The sequence below is a fragment of the Thamnophis elegans genome, chromosome 8 (genome assembly GCF_009769535.1).
Source record: "Thamnophis elegans isolate rThaEle1 chromosome 8, rThaEle1.pri, whole genome shotgun sequence".
Lineage (NCBI taxonomy): Eukaryota > Metazoa > Chordata > Lepidosauria > Squamata > Colubridae > Thamnophis > Thamnophis elegans.
This window is the reverse complement of record NC_045548.1, coordinates 53,479,245-53,493,354: the sequence shown is the minus strand read 5'-3', so window position 1 is coordinate 53,493,354 and position 14,110 is coordinate 53,479,245. Positions and strand designations below refer to the sequence as shown.

General features: G+C 36.9%; 1 protein-coding gene across 1 annotated transcript; it reads right to left on the bottom strand.

Moving 5' to 3' along the window:
• Positions 1-2,588: 2,588 nt before the first annotated feature.
• On the bottom strand, positions 2,589-12,352 carry PDP1 (pyruvate dehyrogenase phosphatase catalytic subunit 1). Its single transcript, XM_032223307.1, has 2 exons — positions 12,117-12,352; positions 2,589-6,456 (listed from the first exon to the last, which is right to left on the bottom strand). The coding sequence occupies exon 2, from the start codon at positions 6,410-6,412 to the stop codon at positions 4,802-4,804; it is 1,611 nt and encodes a 536-aa protein (XP_032079198.1). The 5' UTR covers positions 6,413-6,456; positions 12,117-12,352; the 3' UTR covers positions 2,589-4,801.
• Between the last annotated feature and the right edge of the window lie 1,758 nt (positions 12,353-14,110).

The following is a 14,110-nucleotide window of genomic DNA, read 5'->3' as shown; positions in this document are numbered from 1 at the left end:
AAGTACAAGTACAAGAATATTTTTGCCATGTTAATTGTAAAAATAGAAAAGGTGGGATAGAAACCAACAAATAACGTTTGCACTGTCCCAGGATCATGAATTCACCCGTTTTTAACCTCCCCAGCCAGTTTTTGACAAGCGAAGTCCATGGGGGAAGTCAGTTTCATTTAATGATCGCATGATTCTCTTAAGAACTGCAGTGATTCGCCTAACAATTTTACAAAAAAGGTCATAAAATGGGGTAAATTTCACTTAACAACTGTCTTGCTTAGCAATGGAAATTTGGGCTCAATTGTGGTCATAAGTTGAGAACTATCTATACATAATTGCATTTTTCATAACAGCCCAAGCTTGATATATGCAAAATTCTCCATAGAATGAAATATTCCAAATGTTTAGAATATAGTTTAACAAAAATATTATATATTTCTGCTTTCTAAATTCACTGCAATAATATTTAACCAATAAGTAATTACAAATGGAAACATTTGTAAAGATTTAACTTTTACTGTATGCCATCTGAAGAACTTGCTACAGCGTTGAATGTTGAACAATATTGTAAATAAAATGTCATCTCTTTTACTATATCATAGGAATCCCAAGCTTTCATTTACAAATGGAGTAGCTTTTCAATTATTAATTTGTCCAATGCATCATCTGTCAACCAAATCAAGAGAAATTGTACTGTTTTCCCCAAAATAAGCCCTAGCATGATGCTTGTAATATAAAAATATTTGTATTTTATACTTTGATAAACTAATAAAGTTTTATTTTGAAAAAAAAATTGTCAGCCAGACAGACACATTTATTGGACCCATATTTCCCCCAAAATAAGATCTAACTGGAAAATAAGCCCTAATGCATCTTTTGGAGCATGATATAATACATAAGAACTGGTCTTATTTTCAGGGAAACACAGGTATTGGCAGAATGACACAAAAAAAGGAGACTTATTTTCACACAGCTATTCAAAATGGCTATCCAATTTGCAAGCCACTGAAAAAAATGTGAGTAGTAAATACCTGATAAAGGACCTACATAATTCTTAGAATTCACTAAAGAATTGATAACAATCAATTATTCCATCATATAATTCATTTCATACTTAGAAGCAAGAATATGTTCTGTTTCTTTAATCTCAGGCATAATTGTGCAAAAGTGATTTTCAACCAACCAAATTACAATAAAAACAAATACTCTTGCCATCAAAATGATACATGCAACACAAGAGATACAAAAATACTACTATTCACTTCATAATTTATATCTGATAGTGCTTATGAAAGAAACAGCCTCAAGCATATTTCAGCTTAAGCGGTAATTACATAATTTTACGGCCTTATTAATTCCTGGCTCATCTAAAAAGTTTTATTATAGTATATAGAATTACCACTGCTCTAAACAGTTACTAGTAGAAATCCCTCTGAATATAAAATAACGTTCTTCTGATAAAGATTACATGCAGATCTTATAGCAGCATGCTTTACTTTTTCTATTTGAAGTTTTTCCATTTTTTAAGCATTTGGAACAGTAATTTAGGACTTCATTGGCAATCAGGTTGAAAGGTATTATATATTGTTACGTCAACAAATCAGAAAGCTCCTGGTTAATGTATCTATATTTTTTTTAGCAAACTCATTTGATATTATTGCCTGGAATTGCTCATAAAGTAATAAACAGGGGAATAAAATCAAATAAGTAAATAAATTAAAAAAAAAACCCTAACCTGAATTCCTATCTGGAAAATTAGCAAAAAAATAAGAATACAACAAACAGGTTTATGCAATATTTTTCCTGCATGCTGGTCAAGACATTTTAATTCAGGTCAATTGAAGGTCCTATTTCAGTAGAGTAAAAATAGAAATAAACATGTCAGTTATAAGCCTTTGCTTGAAACAGAATGCATTTTTCTTTTAGAGTGGTCAAGCAGCACCAATAGGAGGCTGCCCAAGCTCTTAAGATTTACACATTCTTTCCCTTTGTCTTACATATTTATTTTCCCAAAAACTTGCCTGTTCTGTAAGGTTACTCTGTAGAGCTGATCCCAAAGCCTAACAGTTTAAGAAAACACTACATTTGGAACAAGTGGATGGTTGATTTTAAGGAGTTTTTCTTTCCCAAATTTCAATAGTTGGTATTTAAACAATTGGTATTTAAAAATACCAATAATGCAAAGGACAATAAATGAGATTAGGTCACATCATTGAAAAGATAATATTCACTGATTGGAAACTAAAAGAATTTAAATAGTCTAGCACTCTATAGTTACAATGGATCAGGTAAAAGCATATGCTAAAACAGAAAAACTGGAGAATGCTGTAGAAGGCTATATTCAACTTTTTAAAAATGGAAGGCAAGAATATTTCTAATTAGCTGGAAGCCAATACAAAAAATCAAATTTGTGAAGTAGAATACATTCAAATATTGTGATCCATTCAGTCTGATGCTACTCATTTGTTCCAGTTGTGAGCTCTCTTGGGAAAGGCAGTTTCATGTGTGATTTTACCATTTAAAAACATAGCCCAACAATCAAATCTGAAATTTGAATTCAGAAAAATAAAGGCAAGAAAACTTTTCAAAGACTAATGCATGTTTCCAATAATTGTTTTTATTGAAATTTACTAAAAAGTTATTTGTTCTTGGACTATATTGTGTGGTGTTGAAAAAGCCATTTCCCCTCCCCTTTCAATGCAAACATATTCTGAGAAATTAAAGTTAATTCTTATGTTCATATCTGTATGTACAAGACCACCAACTCTCCCCAAAATGCTGAATATATAGGGCCAGGACTTAATACCATTCATTATAATAGAACCAAGCCACAAAGATACATTTACATGTATTACAGATGTCACAAATATCTAAGAAAATGAATAATGTAACATATGGTTTTAACAATTCTACTCCATTTATAAAGGTGACAACTTAAACTGCTTTGTCATTAATACAATAAATAAAATTAGCTGAGAAATATGAATGAAAGCTATAATTAAATGAAAGCTATTACTTCTTTGGACACAGAAAGAGAAGACTATCTTCTTTTTAAGGCTGCAGATAGGAATTTTCCATCAAGTTACATTTATAAAGAATATCCATTTAGGAAAGTGATGCAATTACATATTGTATGTCTTTGCATTTCAATACTTGCAATCTTATAGACATATATGTCTCTTAATGTATGCTAAGGAACCAAGAGGACTTTAGTGCTACAAAACCTAAGTGCTGGAAACATTCATACACATAGTGCTTGGGTTTACTAAGGACAGAGTTAGCCCATTGTTCTTTTTTCTTTTTATATATTTAGCTGTGAAGAACACTGACATATTCTAAAATGTGTCAGCTTAAACAATCACATGTGTGATAGAAAGTCAAATGCAGTTCAAGTGGAATACGTACAAGATATTTAAACAGAGAAGCACAGATATTAATGTTCATTTGCTAATGCCTCAAATGTAGATATGAACTTGAGGAAAATATTAAGCAATGATTCATATAGTTATACTGTCTTTTTATGAAGTGATAAAAACTAGTTCAATATTATAAGGCAGGTGACATTTGTGAAGCCTTGAGTCTGGCATTAAATCAAAAACATTCAAATTGTAATTGCTAAGAATTTTTTAAAAATTTACCTGCATTTCCAAATATACCATTATATGGCATATAGTTCAGAGATCAGTCATGCAACATTAGGAAGAGATCTGGGATGTAAGCAAGTTTACACACCAGTAATAAATTTGAAAGGAGTTGATGTTGCACTGCTAGTGGTATTACGTATATAGCATGCAGACTTTTCTCTGCCACTTTCTATTTACAATTTTTATTACATGGTTTTCAAGTCACTGTGGCAACCAAACAAACAGGTACATTTTTTTTTGCTTTGTAATACTTAACACACCCAGAAGACCAAACTTTAATTCAGACTATAAACATGTGACTACACAAATTTACTAAGTCACTACCGTTTATTTAAATACAACACTAAACCCAAGATGAGCAGAAATAGATTTGATGAGTCTGATTGAAAGTCAAGATTCACAAAAGTAAATTTCAGATTTATAACATAAGCCAAAGAGGGATGGTTTTTTTTTTTGCACTTTTCCATTTAGTTATCTAACCTTCTAATAATTTATTGCCCTTTGAACTGTGCAAAATCTATTAGCTTTTGATGCAAAACGGTCTTCAATTTCTAATACTGCTGGATAGGCTTAGGATATTTATGGCTTAAACTTGGACTTTTAACATCAATATTACAGGCATGTGTTTCAACAGATATATCACTACCCAAGATAAGATAGTTAGATATGATTTCAAGACATGTACTGACTGTTAAAAAATACATTCCCTTCCTTTCCTGAAGGAAAGACACAACAGCTGCTTCGTAGGTATAAAAGTCAACAGCCCTATTCAAGTTCAGTTTTATAACCAAATTATCATCCAAAGTTTTCTAAAGCAACTTAGATACCTACCTACATTGGAATTTACATGTGATAAATACAATTATTTTTGCCCTGAAGGACATTGCTCTGATGCATATGAAGATTTACTACCACCAAATAATCCCAAATTACAAGCCATTGTTCAATCAAACAGACTACTTAGTGCAAAGTTGGTTTTGTTCTCCTGGTAGTTTAAATCAGATAAGTAACATTTTGACCATTGTCCAAGGTTTTTTGCAAATTATATTTGCTCCAGTTATAATTCTAATGACCTGATGATAATAAAGTGTTTTACTGTGATTTATAGCACTCAATACTGGTCATTGTTTCATTTTGTTCTGTGAAGTTTAGTTTGTCACATCAATTCAGAATTCTTCATTTTGACATGCACCAATAACATGGGAATTGAATTGTACTACTATAATTGTGATATCATCCCTGTACATCCGAGCCAACTCTTCCGGAAGACTGAGCATCTTAGAGAGCCGTTCATGATCCACAGTGCCAAATTCATTATTTCCTACAGCATGGCGTATCAAGTGAGTTGCAGCATTCTGATCTTCAAAGGCTGAAGAGACACGAGCTCTCCTTTCAGTAAGAAGTCCATGCATTTGTCCCAATGTTACCTTGTAACCACCAACAGCTATTGGCTCCTGATGATGAACACCTGTAAGATACTCACCTACAATTCTAACTACATCCTGCCTGTGCATTGTTTCCCACAAACCATCTGTTGCTAGTATCAGGAATTTGTCCTGAGGTCTCAATTTGTGGTGTATCACTTCAGGCTCAGCTGTGAGATATGGCGGAGTATGATAGTTTGGTGGAATAAACTTTGTATATTCATTATCATTGAGTTGATCGGGACCAGATTCTACTACTCTCTTCTGAAGGTCAATGCTCCACTTAAATTTGACATCACCAAAAGCTCGGAAAGGCATAAGTAAACCCAATAGCCGATCTTGTTTGACGACACTCTTTTCTTCAGACTTTGGATGTTCCATCTTAAGTCGTTCAATTTCACTTTCATTGTATGAATTATGATCATGAGACAAAGCAACAGCAGTCCAAGAGCCATCCTCTTCTTGGACACCAAGCATGGCTCTACTATCACCAGTATTGGCAACGTGCAAATCAACCCCATCTACATGAGCCACACAAGCAGTTGCACCAGAAAAAGCTACACGCAATACTAAATAGTTAAGAAAAGAATTTGGATCTCCAACTTGTGCTTCCAAAGAAATGTCATTGTCAAGCCTCTTAAATGCATTAATTAAAGCTTCTTTGACATCTGTTGTTTCTCCAGTGTTAAGATCTATGAGTTCTTGCCAGTAAGTTCGCAAGCTGTTGAAGTATAATTTGGAGGCTTCTTTACTGAAATAGTCATTAGGGTGCTTATGCCACTGTAAGATGGGCAACAGGGCCCTACCACTTTCAACAGCATTTTCTATTTCAAGTAAAGTTTCGTGGGGCAACAAAGAAACAGCTATATAATAAAACAATCGCTCACTGACAGCCTGGGCACATGCACATCCTGCGTGGCCATCAAATACACCCAGAAGCATGCCTCTTGTCTGTAAACAAGTCGCTGCACTTCTTCGATCCTCTATGGGAGCATTGGCTGGCAGCTGGTTGCTGTCAAAGCCAAGAACAGAACTTACATTTTTGCCATCGAACTCTGGCACTTTGAAACTATATTCATTTGCCTTAAGGATGCTGTTGACTTGTGGAGGCGTGAGGTAAAATCGCTGTGGTGTGGAGACATAGTTTCTTGCATGAATAAACTGACTGAAGTTTTCCTTTGGTCTGCAAAGCGTTGCAAGCTTCTTCTGAGGAACATACCGCAAGTGCTTGTGAGTTACGGGAGGGGACAAGCAACATACATGTTTGTGGTGACAGTAACATGCAGTACTATATATCCTGCCAATCTCACAGTTGCGAATTAATGGGAGTAGTAGTTGAGCTGGTGCTGGCATGGCATCAGAGAACAATGGCAGTCTGGAGCTTTTTACTGGAATTGCTGGAAGAAACATAAGACAATGTAAACTTAGGATGGCCCTTTCATAAAAAAAAGTATTTTATTTATTTATTTATATATATATATATATATATATATATATATATATATATATATATATATATATATATAGACACACACACACACCCATTTATCAGCACAAATACAACACAGACACACAGACACAGACACACACACACACATATATATATGCATCATATTGTGTATCCATATACTCACTTTTATTTAAATACCTCTTTAATGTGTACAGCTTTGCTAATTCAACATACTTGCTGGAAGCAAGAATATTTTAAAGTATCAATCTAAGATTAAACATCTCAATTCACCCTATTATACTAGTAGATAATTATAAATATCATTATTTAATTTAATCAAAACTTCAAGTTGGGAAAACAAAAGTTATCTCAAAAGTTGAAGGACCAAAACAACCAAAGTGAAATCTTGTCCTTGAAAAGACTCTCAGCTTCTATACATATAATAAGGATTTGGATTGCCATATGAAGGAAATTGTCACATTTGTTATTTGTGTTAATTATTGTAATCTATTTTCTCCTATATGATTTCCCTCCAATTTCACAAACCTAATAACAGAACAACAGAGTTGGAAGGGACTTGGAGGTCTTCTAGTCTATACAGGAAACCCTATAACATTTCAGACAAATGGTTGCCCAATCTACTCTTTAAAAACCTCCAGTGTTGGAGCACCCACAACTTCTAATTAATTGTTCTGTCAGGAAATTTGTCAGTACTGCACTCTAACCATTGTACCACGGCAGCTGCATAATTAGTTTCCACCCATTGCTTCTTGTTCTGCCTTCAGGTGCTTTGGAGAATAGGTTGATCCCCTCTTCTTTCTTGGTCCCTTAGCTTAGATACTGGAACACTACTATCCTGTCACCCCTAGTCCTTCTTTTCATTAAATTAGACATACCCAATTCCTGCAACCATTCTTTATGTTTTAATCTCCATTCCCCTAACCATCTTTGCTGCTCTTCTCTGCACTCTTTCTAGAGTCTCAACTTATATCATGGCGACCAAAATTTGAAGGGACCAGGCAGATATCATCTTTATATTTACCCATCAGTAATTCTGGCTCCAAGTTCATCATTTACAATTGACCAAAGATATTTATTGTGTATAACAGCAATCATGTACACTCTGGAACTACAAAACGTCTGACAGACTGTTTTAAATGATTAATCATTTAATGGTCTTCAAGCAAATCACAAAAATAATTAGTTTCCATTTTGTAGATAGTTGTTTTCAACAACTAACTATGTTACAGAGTTTGTGGTCTATACAGCAGCAACTTCAGAATTAATATGTAATGTAATATTATTATATGCTAGAACTAACATCTAGCCCAGAGATTCCCAAACTTTCTTGCTTATAGTGCCCTTAATAAAATTTTCTCACTGTACCCTTATCAGTTTCTACACAGGCTCCATAGCACCCCAAGACATTGGGATAGTTCAGTGTATTAAGTACTAAAATATCCTACAGTGCCTGTGAAATTATGGTAATAACCTAGGTGTCAGTTTGGGAGCCAGATATCTAATCCACACTTTCAACTACAGCTTTTCAAGAGGAACTGTAGCATACACTTCTAAGTAATATTACTTTAAAATAATTTTCTTACTCTAAAATATTTTATGTTCCATAGATCTACAAAAATATTTTAGATATTTTACAAGGTATGGTAGGTTATTCCTATCAAATTTGTGTTTTTCAGTCATATAGAATTTCAAAAAAAGTCAAACTGTCTTAATCTGAGCAGTCTATATTAATTTCTTGCTTCTGTATTCCTATATTTTGGTTCCACAGAGTTTGCTCAGTGTTTTGTTCACTTGTCAGTCTTTCTCAAATGTCAGATACGTTTTGCTACCTTAACCCTTAATAACCATGAAAGTAACACACAAGATGGATCCATTGTTCCTATTTTATTTTGTTTCCCTTACAATCATATCCTTTTCTGGGACTTTTACAGTACCACTAGTAATATGCTACTCTGGAGAGCCTTTTGGGGGTGAAGCAGAGAAGCTATGTATATGATTTCAACTTCTGGAAATGTCTACTTTTATTTCCGTCTTTCATCTATTAAGTCAGACTGTTCTAGAAATTGCCAACAAGGGACCAGGTTCAGTTCTTTTATTTCCTCCGTTTTACCACCAGAGCTGTGGTGGCACAGTGGTTAGAATGCAGTATTGCAGGTTAGCTCTGCCTTGATCCTCACCGGCTCAAGGTTGACTGAGTCTTCCAAGGTCAGTAAGAGGATCCAGATTATTGGGGGCATTATGCTGACTCTGTATACCACTTAGAGAGGGCTGTAAAGCAGTATATAAGTCAAAGTGCTATTGCTATTTACTTGTTTACTGTCAGCTCTTCAATCTTATCAATTTAAGCAGCTGATGATTGTGACTATCAATAAAACAATTTGAAAGCCTGATATATGTAGAGTTACTTGTCATGGTTACCTTGACCAATATTTCACTTCCCAGGTAAGACTCAGCACGATCATACCAGGAGTGTGGTACAAGGTGGAAAACAGCAAGGGGGAGGGAAGAGGCGGGGGGGGGGGGGAATATGTCAGTGACATGCTCAATCTATGCCAGTAACTGAAGCAAGCTAAATTAATCCTACCTGAGGGCATTCAAAAAACCATAAAATGTATTAACAATATAATTTATCTTTATATTATATTCTAGATATTTGGGAAGGTTGTCAGCAGTACATTTGCACAAATGAGTACATTCATTCATCCCATATTCAACACTCGTATATACAGATCCTAAGGATATTTTAAAAACCATAATCAGTTGAATAAACAGTAATGGCTAAATCCACATATAATTTGAAATCATAAAGCATATTTCATAAAGCACCATACTGAGTACATATATTTAAGCTCAAATTAAACAGGCTACATTGTTTAATGTACTGTGTGAAATCTGTTTTTACTATACAGTGAAGCTGATGTCTGCGACATTGAGACACATAAGTTTATTTGTAAGAGAATACACTAAGAAAATACCAATGTTAAGCTTAAAGAAGCATTTATAAAGACAATACTTACAGCACCCTTTTCAAACTTGGCATTCTCCAGAAATGTTAGGACTACAATTCCAAGAATTCACAGCCAACAATCCCATAAGTCATTTACAGCAATACTTATTTAATACACTTCCTCATTAGCCAACCCCGCCCCAATTTTATTATTCAGATAATAGCACAAAAAATACCTACCAATTCTCCTGGGCCCAGGACACACACACATTCTCCTGTCACAACAAGAAGCCGCCAACATCCACAAAGCAGAAGCCCAGGAATAGCAAGGAACAGGAGAGATTATTAAAGGAGGAAGAAGAAGTCTCCAACATTGAAGCGGGACAGGAAAAAGAAAGACAGAAATACAAGCAGTTTGTTTGTAGTCACAAACATTAAGAAGCAACTTGCAGCGTAGCCATTTGTTAACCAGCACTACCTAAGTTTTCTACAGCTGAACACAGAGCAGATCTCAATCACACCTGCTATGCAACATCCAGTTCACACAAGACTCATCTGCTATCAGCCAGCTCTGAAGAGCAACAGGCATATACATTGTTTTGAAAGGTGGCTGGAGGAATATTTCAATCTGCTAAGCACCAGCTTCAATTATTTGAAGCCCATATCAAAGGGTATACAGTTGCTCTGAACAGAGCAATATAGAGTTTTCACTTTAGTATTTTCTACAAATCAAGATGCTCAGGATTTTTCCAGCTTCACTGATCGAGATTAGTAAATAGACATAAAGGACATATTCTGACCAGATTGACATTTAAATCAAAACCAAATGTCCATATCAAACAAGTATAAGCAGTACTGAAAATAACAAGTATGCCTCAATCTTCCTGAATACATATGAACATCACAGAAAGGAGAAGGCTTCTTAGATGAAGAACAGTTTATCACTACCACTTCAACAATTTTTAAAAATGCCTTCTTACATAACCCAATTTTCCTTATTTGAATATTGGGGTCATCAAGCCATGGACTTATGGTCAATCCAGTTACAAGACATATATCCTATTCTCCAAGTTCTACAAAGTCCTTGCAAATTCATGAGACAGAAGGAGGTCAGTCACAAACTTGGCAAGAGCACATCAGCTGTTTAGCCACAAAGTTTGTTTCTAGTATGAGGGCATTCTAACAGGGGATTAACTATATCTTTCCCAGGATGCTATCAATCCTGTTAATTATTCTCCATATTGCAGCTAGGTGGTTTAAAGAAAAAAAGGCTGCACAAGTAAGTTATTCTGGATACAAAGCAGGAGGAAATAAACTGATTAATTTATGCAATGATCTGCCAATCAGATTAAAAGCTTTAATTATAGTAGAGGTGTCCTCAGGGAGAAGGGCAGCATTTTTAAAGTATCATAATAACCTGAAATAAAATGCTATCTTAAGTTTTGTTCTTTTGCACTCAAGAAAAAAAAGCAACATATGCCTCCTAACTTCAATATTATTAATCATATAGAGGTATACAGCACAGCTCCAGCAGATGGAAATAGCTGGCTGCCGGTATTTGAGTTTGAAAGCTTAGAAAAGAATTGAGTGGGATTAGTACCAGGAGAAGTGAGTTGTAGAAATATGAAGAGATGAGAAACTAGCAATATTGCTGTCTATATATATGTGTGCTATATGCCTATATACCGTATATGTTGCCTATATATTGCAGGATATTGCAAGAAAACTACATTAAGATGTAGAAAATTACATTAAGTAGTTTTCTCAACTTGGAGACTTTTCAATATATGCTTATATATACACGTATGTGCATTAAGGAACACTTAATACTGTGTTTCCCCAAAAATAAGACAGGGTCTTATTTTCTTTTGACCTGCAAAATAAGCATTTGGCCTTATTTTTGGGGAGGTCTTTGTTATTTTTGAGGTGCAGGAGGCGGAGAGCGTGGACACCTCATGGCCACTGCTGTGTTGCAATATTTTCAGGGAGGGCTTATTATCCAGGGAGGTCTTATTTTCAGGGAAACAGGGTAGAGCCACTGCTCAGAAGTAACACTTAAATATGGCCCATTTTGCTCAACAGGCCTGCAGACAGGCTGGAGCTTCCCTCTCCTACTCTTTACTAAGGAAACCATCTGGAGGTGTCCATGAAACTTCCAGCAGCCAAAAGCTTGACCCAAAGGTCATTCTCTCTCTCTCCCCTCCCCCACTACCCAGAGATGCAGCAGAGTGAACCGAGGCTTTCTGAAGGCAAAAACACGGGTGGCTCCCCAAATGTCACCTTCAAGTCGGATTGAGGATGCCTGCTTTGCATGCATGGCTACCTACAACAACGCTTCTCCTTCGAGGGCTCCTGAACTCGGGGGGGGGGGTTCTATTGCTGAAACTACGCCCGCGTCCTCCTCCCGGGTCTGCTGCTGGGCCTTTCCAACTGGACCCAATATGGAAAAGACAGCTGCATGATAGCCTCGGCGGCAGCATCACTACCTCCTCCTCCGCCCAGTCTGCGCGCACTCTCCTCCGCCTCAGGCCGGGGAAAAAAAAAGAAAAAACGGAGCCGAGAGATGGCAGCGGCCGCTACCCGAGGGCCACCCGCGGACACTCCAGCCCCAAGCCGGCTCTGAACCCAGAGATACTGACCTGGCCAGAGATGGGGAAGAGGGAAGGTGACGGTACCCGGCGAGGGCAGCGGGTTAAGAGGACAGCGAGAGAGGCGGCCGCCGTCCCGCCCTTCCGCGGCCGCCGTAGATGGGGCGACTCGGCCTCTCCCCCTCCCACCCAGAAGGCCGAGTGGCCAGCGGCGGGCGCGCGCCTGCCTCGACTTCTCGCTGCAGCCGCGCAGCGGATGGGAGCGGGGAAAAAAAAAGCGAGTCGGATTTCAAGGATCGTGGGTGGTTTTTGTGACGCTGCCCGATTATATAGCCTTCGCTCGGCCGTCTTCACGCTCATTGGCTAAAGGCAGGAATGGGCAGGTCACGTGACTCATACGCTCGCTTATACCAAGCTCCCATGCTTCCCCCCCATTCCCTCCGTTTTTTTTAATGCCGGGGCTTGGCGGAGGGATCCCAAAGCTTATGTTCGCGTCCGCCGATCGCCTTGCGGATAGTGGGTTTTGGAGGAAGGATGGTCACCTTCTGCAAATTGCCGTTGAGGACTTCTTTTCTTCTCTTTGTATTAGCGTATCTTCCAATCGGAAAAAGGCGGGAGCCGGCTAAAAAAATAATAAAAAAGAGGGCGGGTTCGGCCGACGTTGTGTTTGGCTCGGATCTCCCAGAAGGTCCTCCTTCGTATAGCTTTGCAGCCTATCAGAACGCTTTGCTGAAAAGAGGCGTGGTCCGTAACTGTAGGGTGCGGACGCGGGTGGGGCAGGTGAAAGCCGTATTCTGTTGAAAAGCAGGTGGGAGCAATTTTTAGAATTGGAGCCTTCTTTCCAATACTCCTTCTTTGCTAAAGTTGTAACTAAGTTCACACGATGACTAGGATAGCTATCCTTTGCTTTGGATAAGAACCTCAGTGTACACAGTCTCCGTGTTTGCACAAGGTTTGTATAATTAACCCCATGTTCGGGGTTTGCACAAGAGACCGAATGGAAATCGAACCAAACTATGTTTGCACGGCAGGCAGAAAAACGTAGTTGACTGGTTTATGGTTTGGTAAGTGGGTCTTAACGTAAACCCTAATATTTCGATGTAGCCTTTGCAAGTATGAACGGACACAGCTCATCTATTTACAAAGACCCTTCTAACATTTTTTTTGGTGGGGGGGGAAGGATGTGGGAAAAGAAGTGGGATGAATAAATAACCTGCAATAGAATAAATAGGGTGAAATGCAGTGAGTTAATCTAACAGTATTTCTGTAGTTTGGATCCACGTTATACATTCAGAATTTGAGAGCAGATGGCTTGCTGTAAACCTGAGCAGCAGCATTCAAAAATATGCTCATCTCACTTTTATGCTGTATATAGTGACCATATTTTCTTGGGGGAAAAATATGGCCAATTCTGAAAAAGGCAAATTTGAAAAAGATTCATAAAATAAAATAAATAACAGTTTGTTTGTAAAGTTTGTCTGAAGTTGTCTGAAGGATGAATCATTGTAACTGGATTAATATTTTGTCAGTTTTTAGAGCTGCAGAGTTGCATAACTAGCTCTCAAACTAACAACAAAAAACTGGTCCATTCAACCTTCAGATAACTTTAGACAACCTTTCAGACAACTCTACCTGGAAGAGAATTTTCATTGACATCTTTCTGTTTATAACTGCTTTACAAAAGAAAAATCAATAGCAACCCCGCCCCTGCAAAATGCATATTAAAATCAACAAATGCAAATTTATTTTTAAAATAATCCAATTTCAGTATTTTTCACATGAATATGAAAGTGTGCATTAAGTCATAACATTTGTACAGTAAAAGTTTACCTCAATGGAGCAGATGTATATTTTTGAAAAGTCTTAACAGGCAGCTTACTGAAATAAAGGACGGTCTTTTATATTAAAGAATGTATGGTCACTGTACTTATAGCATTTTCCTGATGTGCTTGATGCTGTGCAAAAATACAGAAGAAAATAAAATCTAGTCTCTGGTTAAAGGGTCTGTAAGTTTCATTCAGCTCTGGGAGATTTAATGGATATAT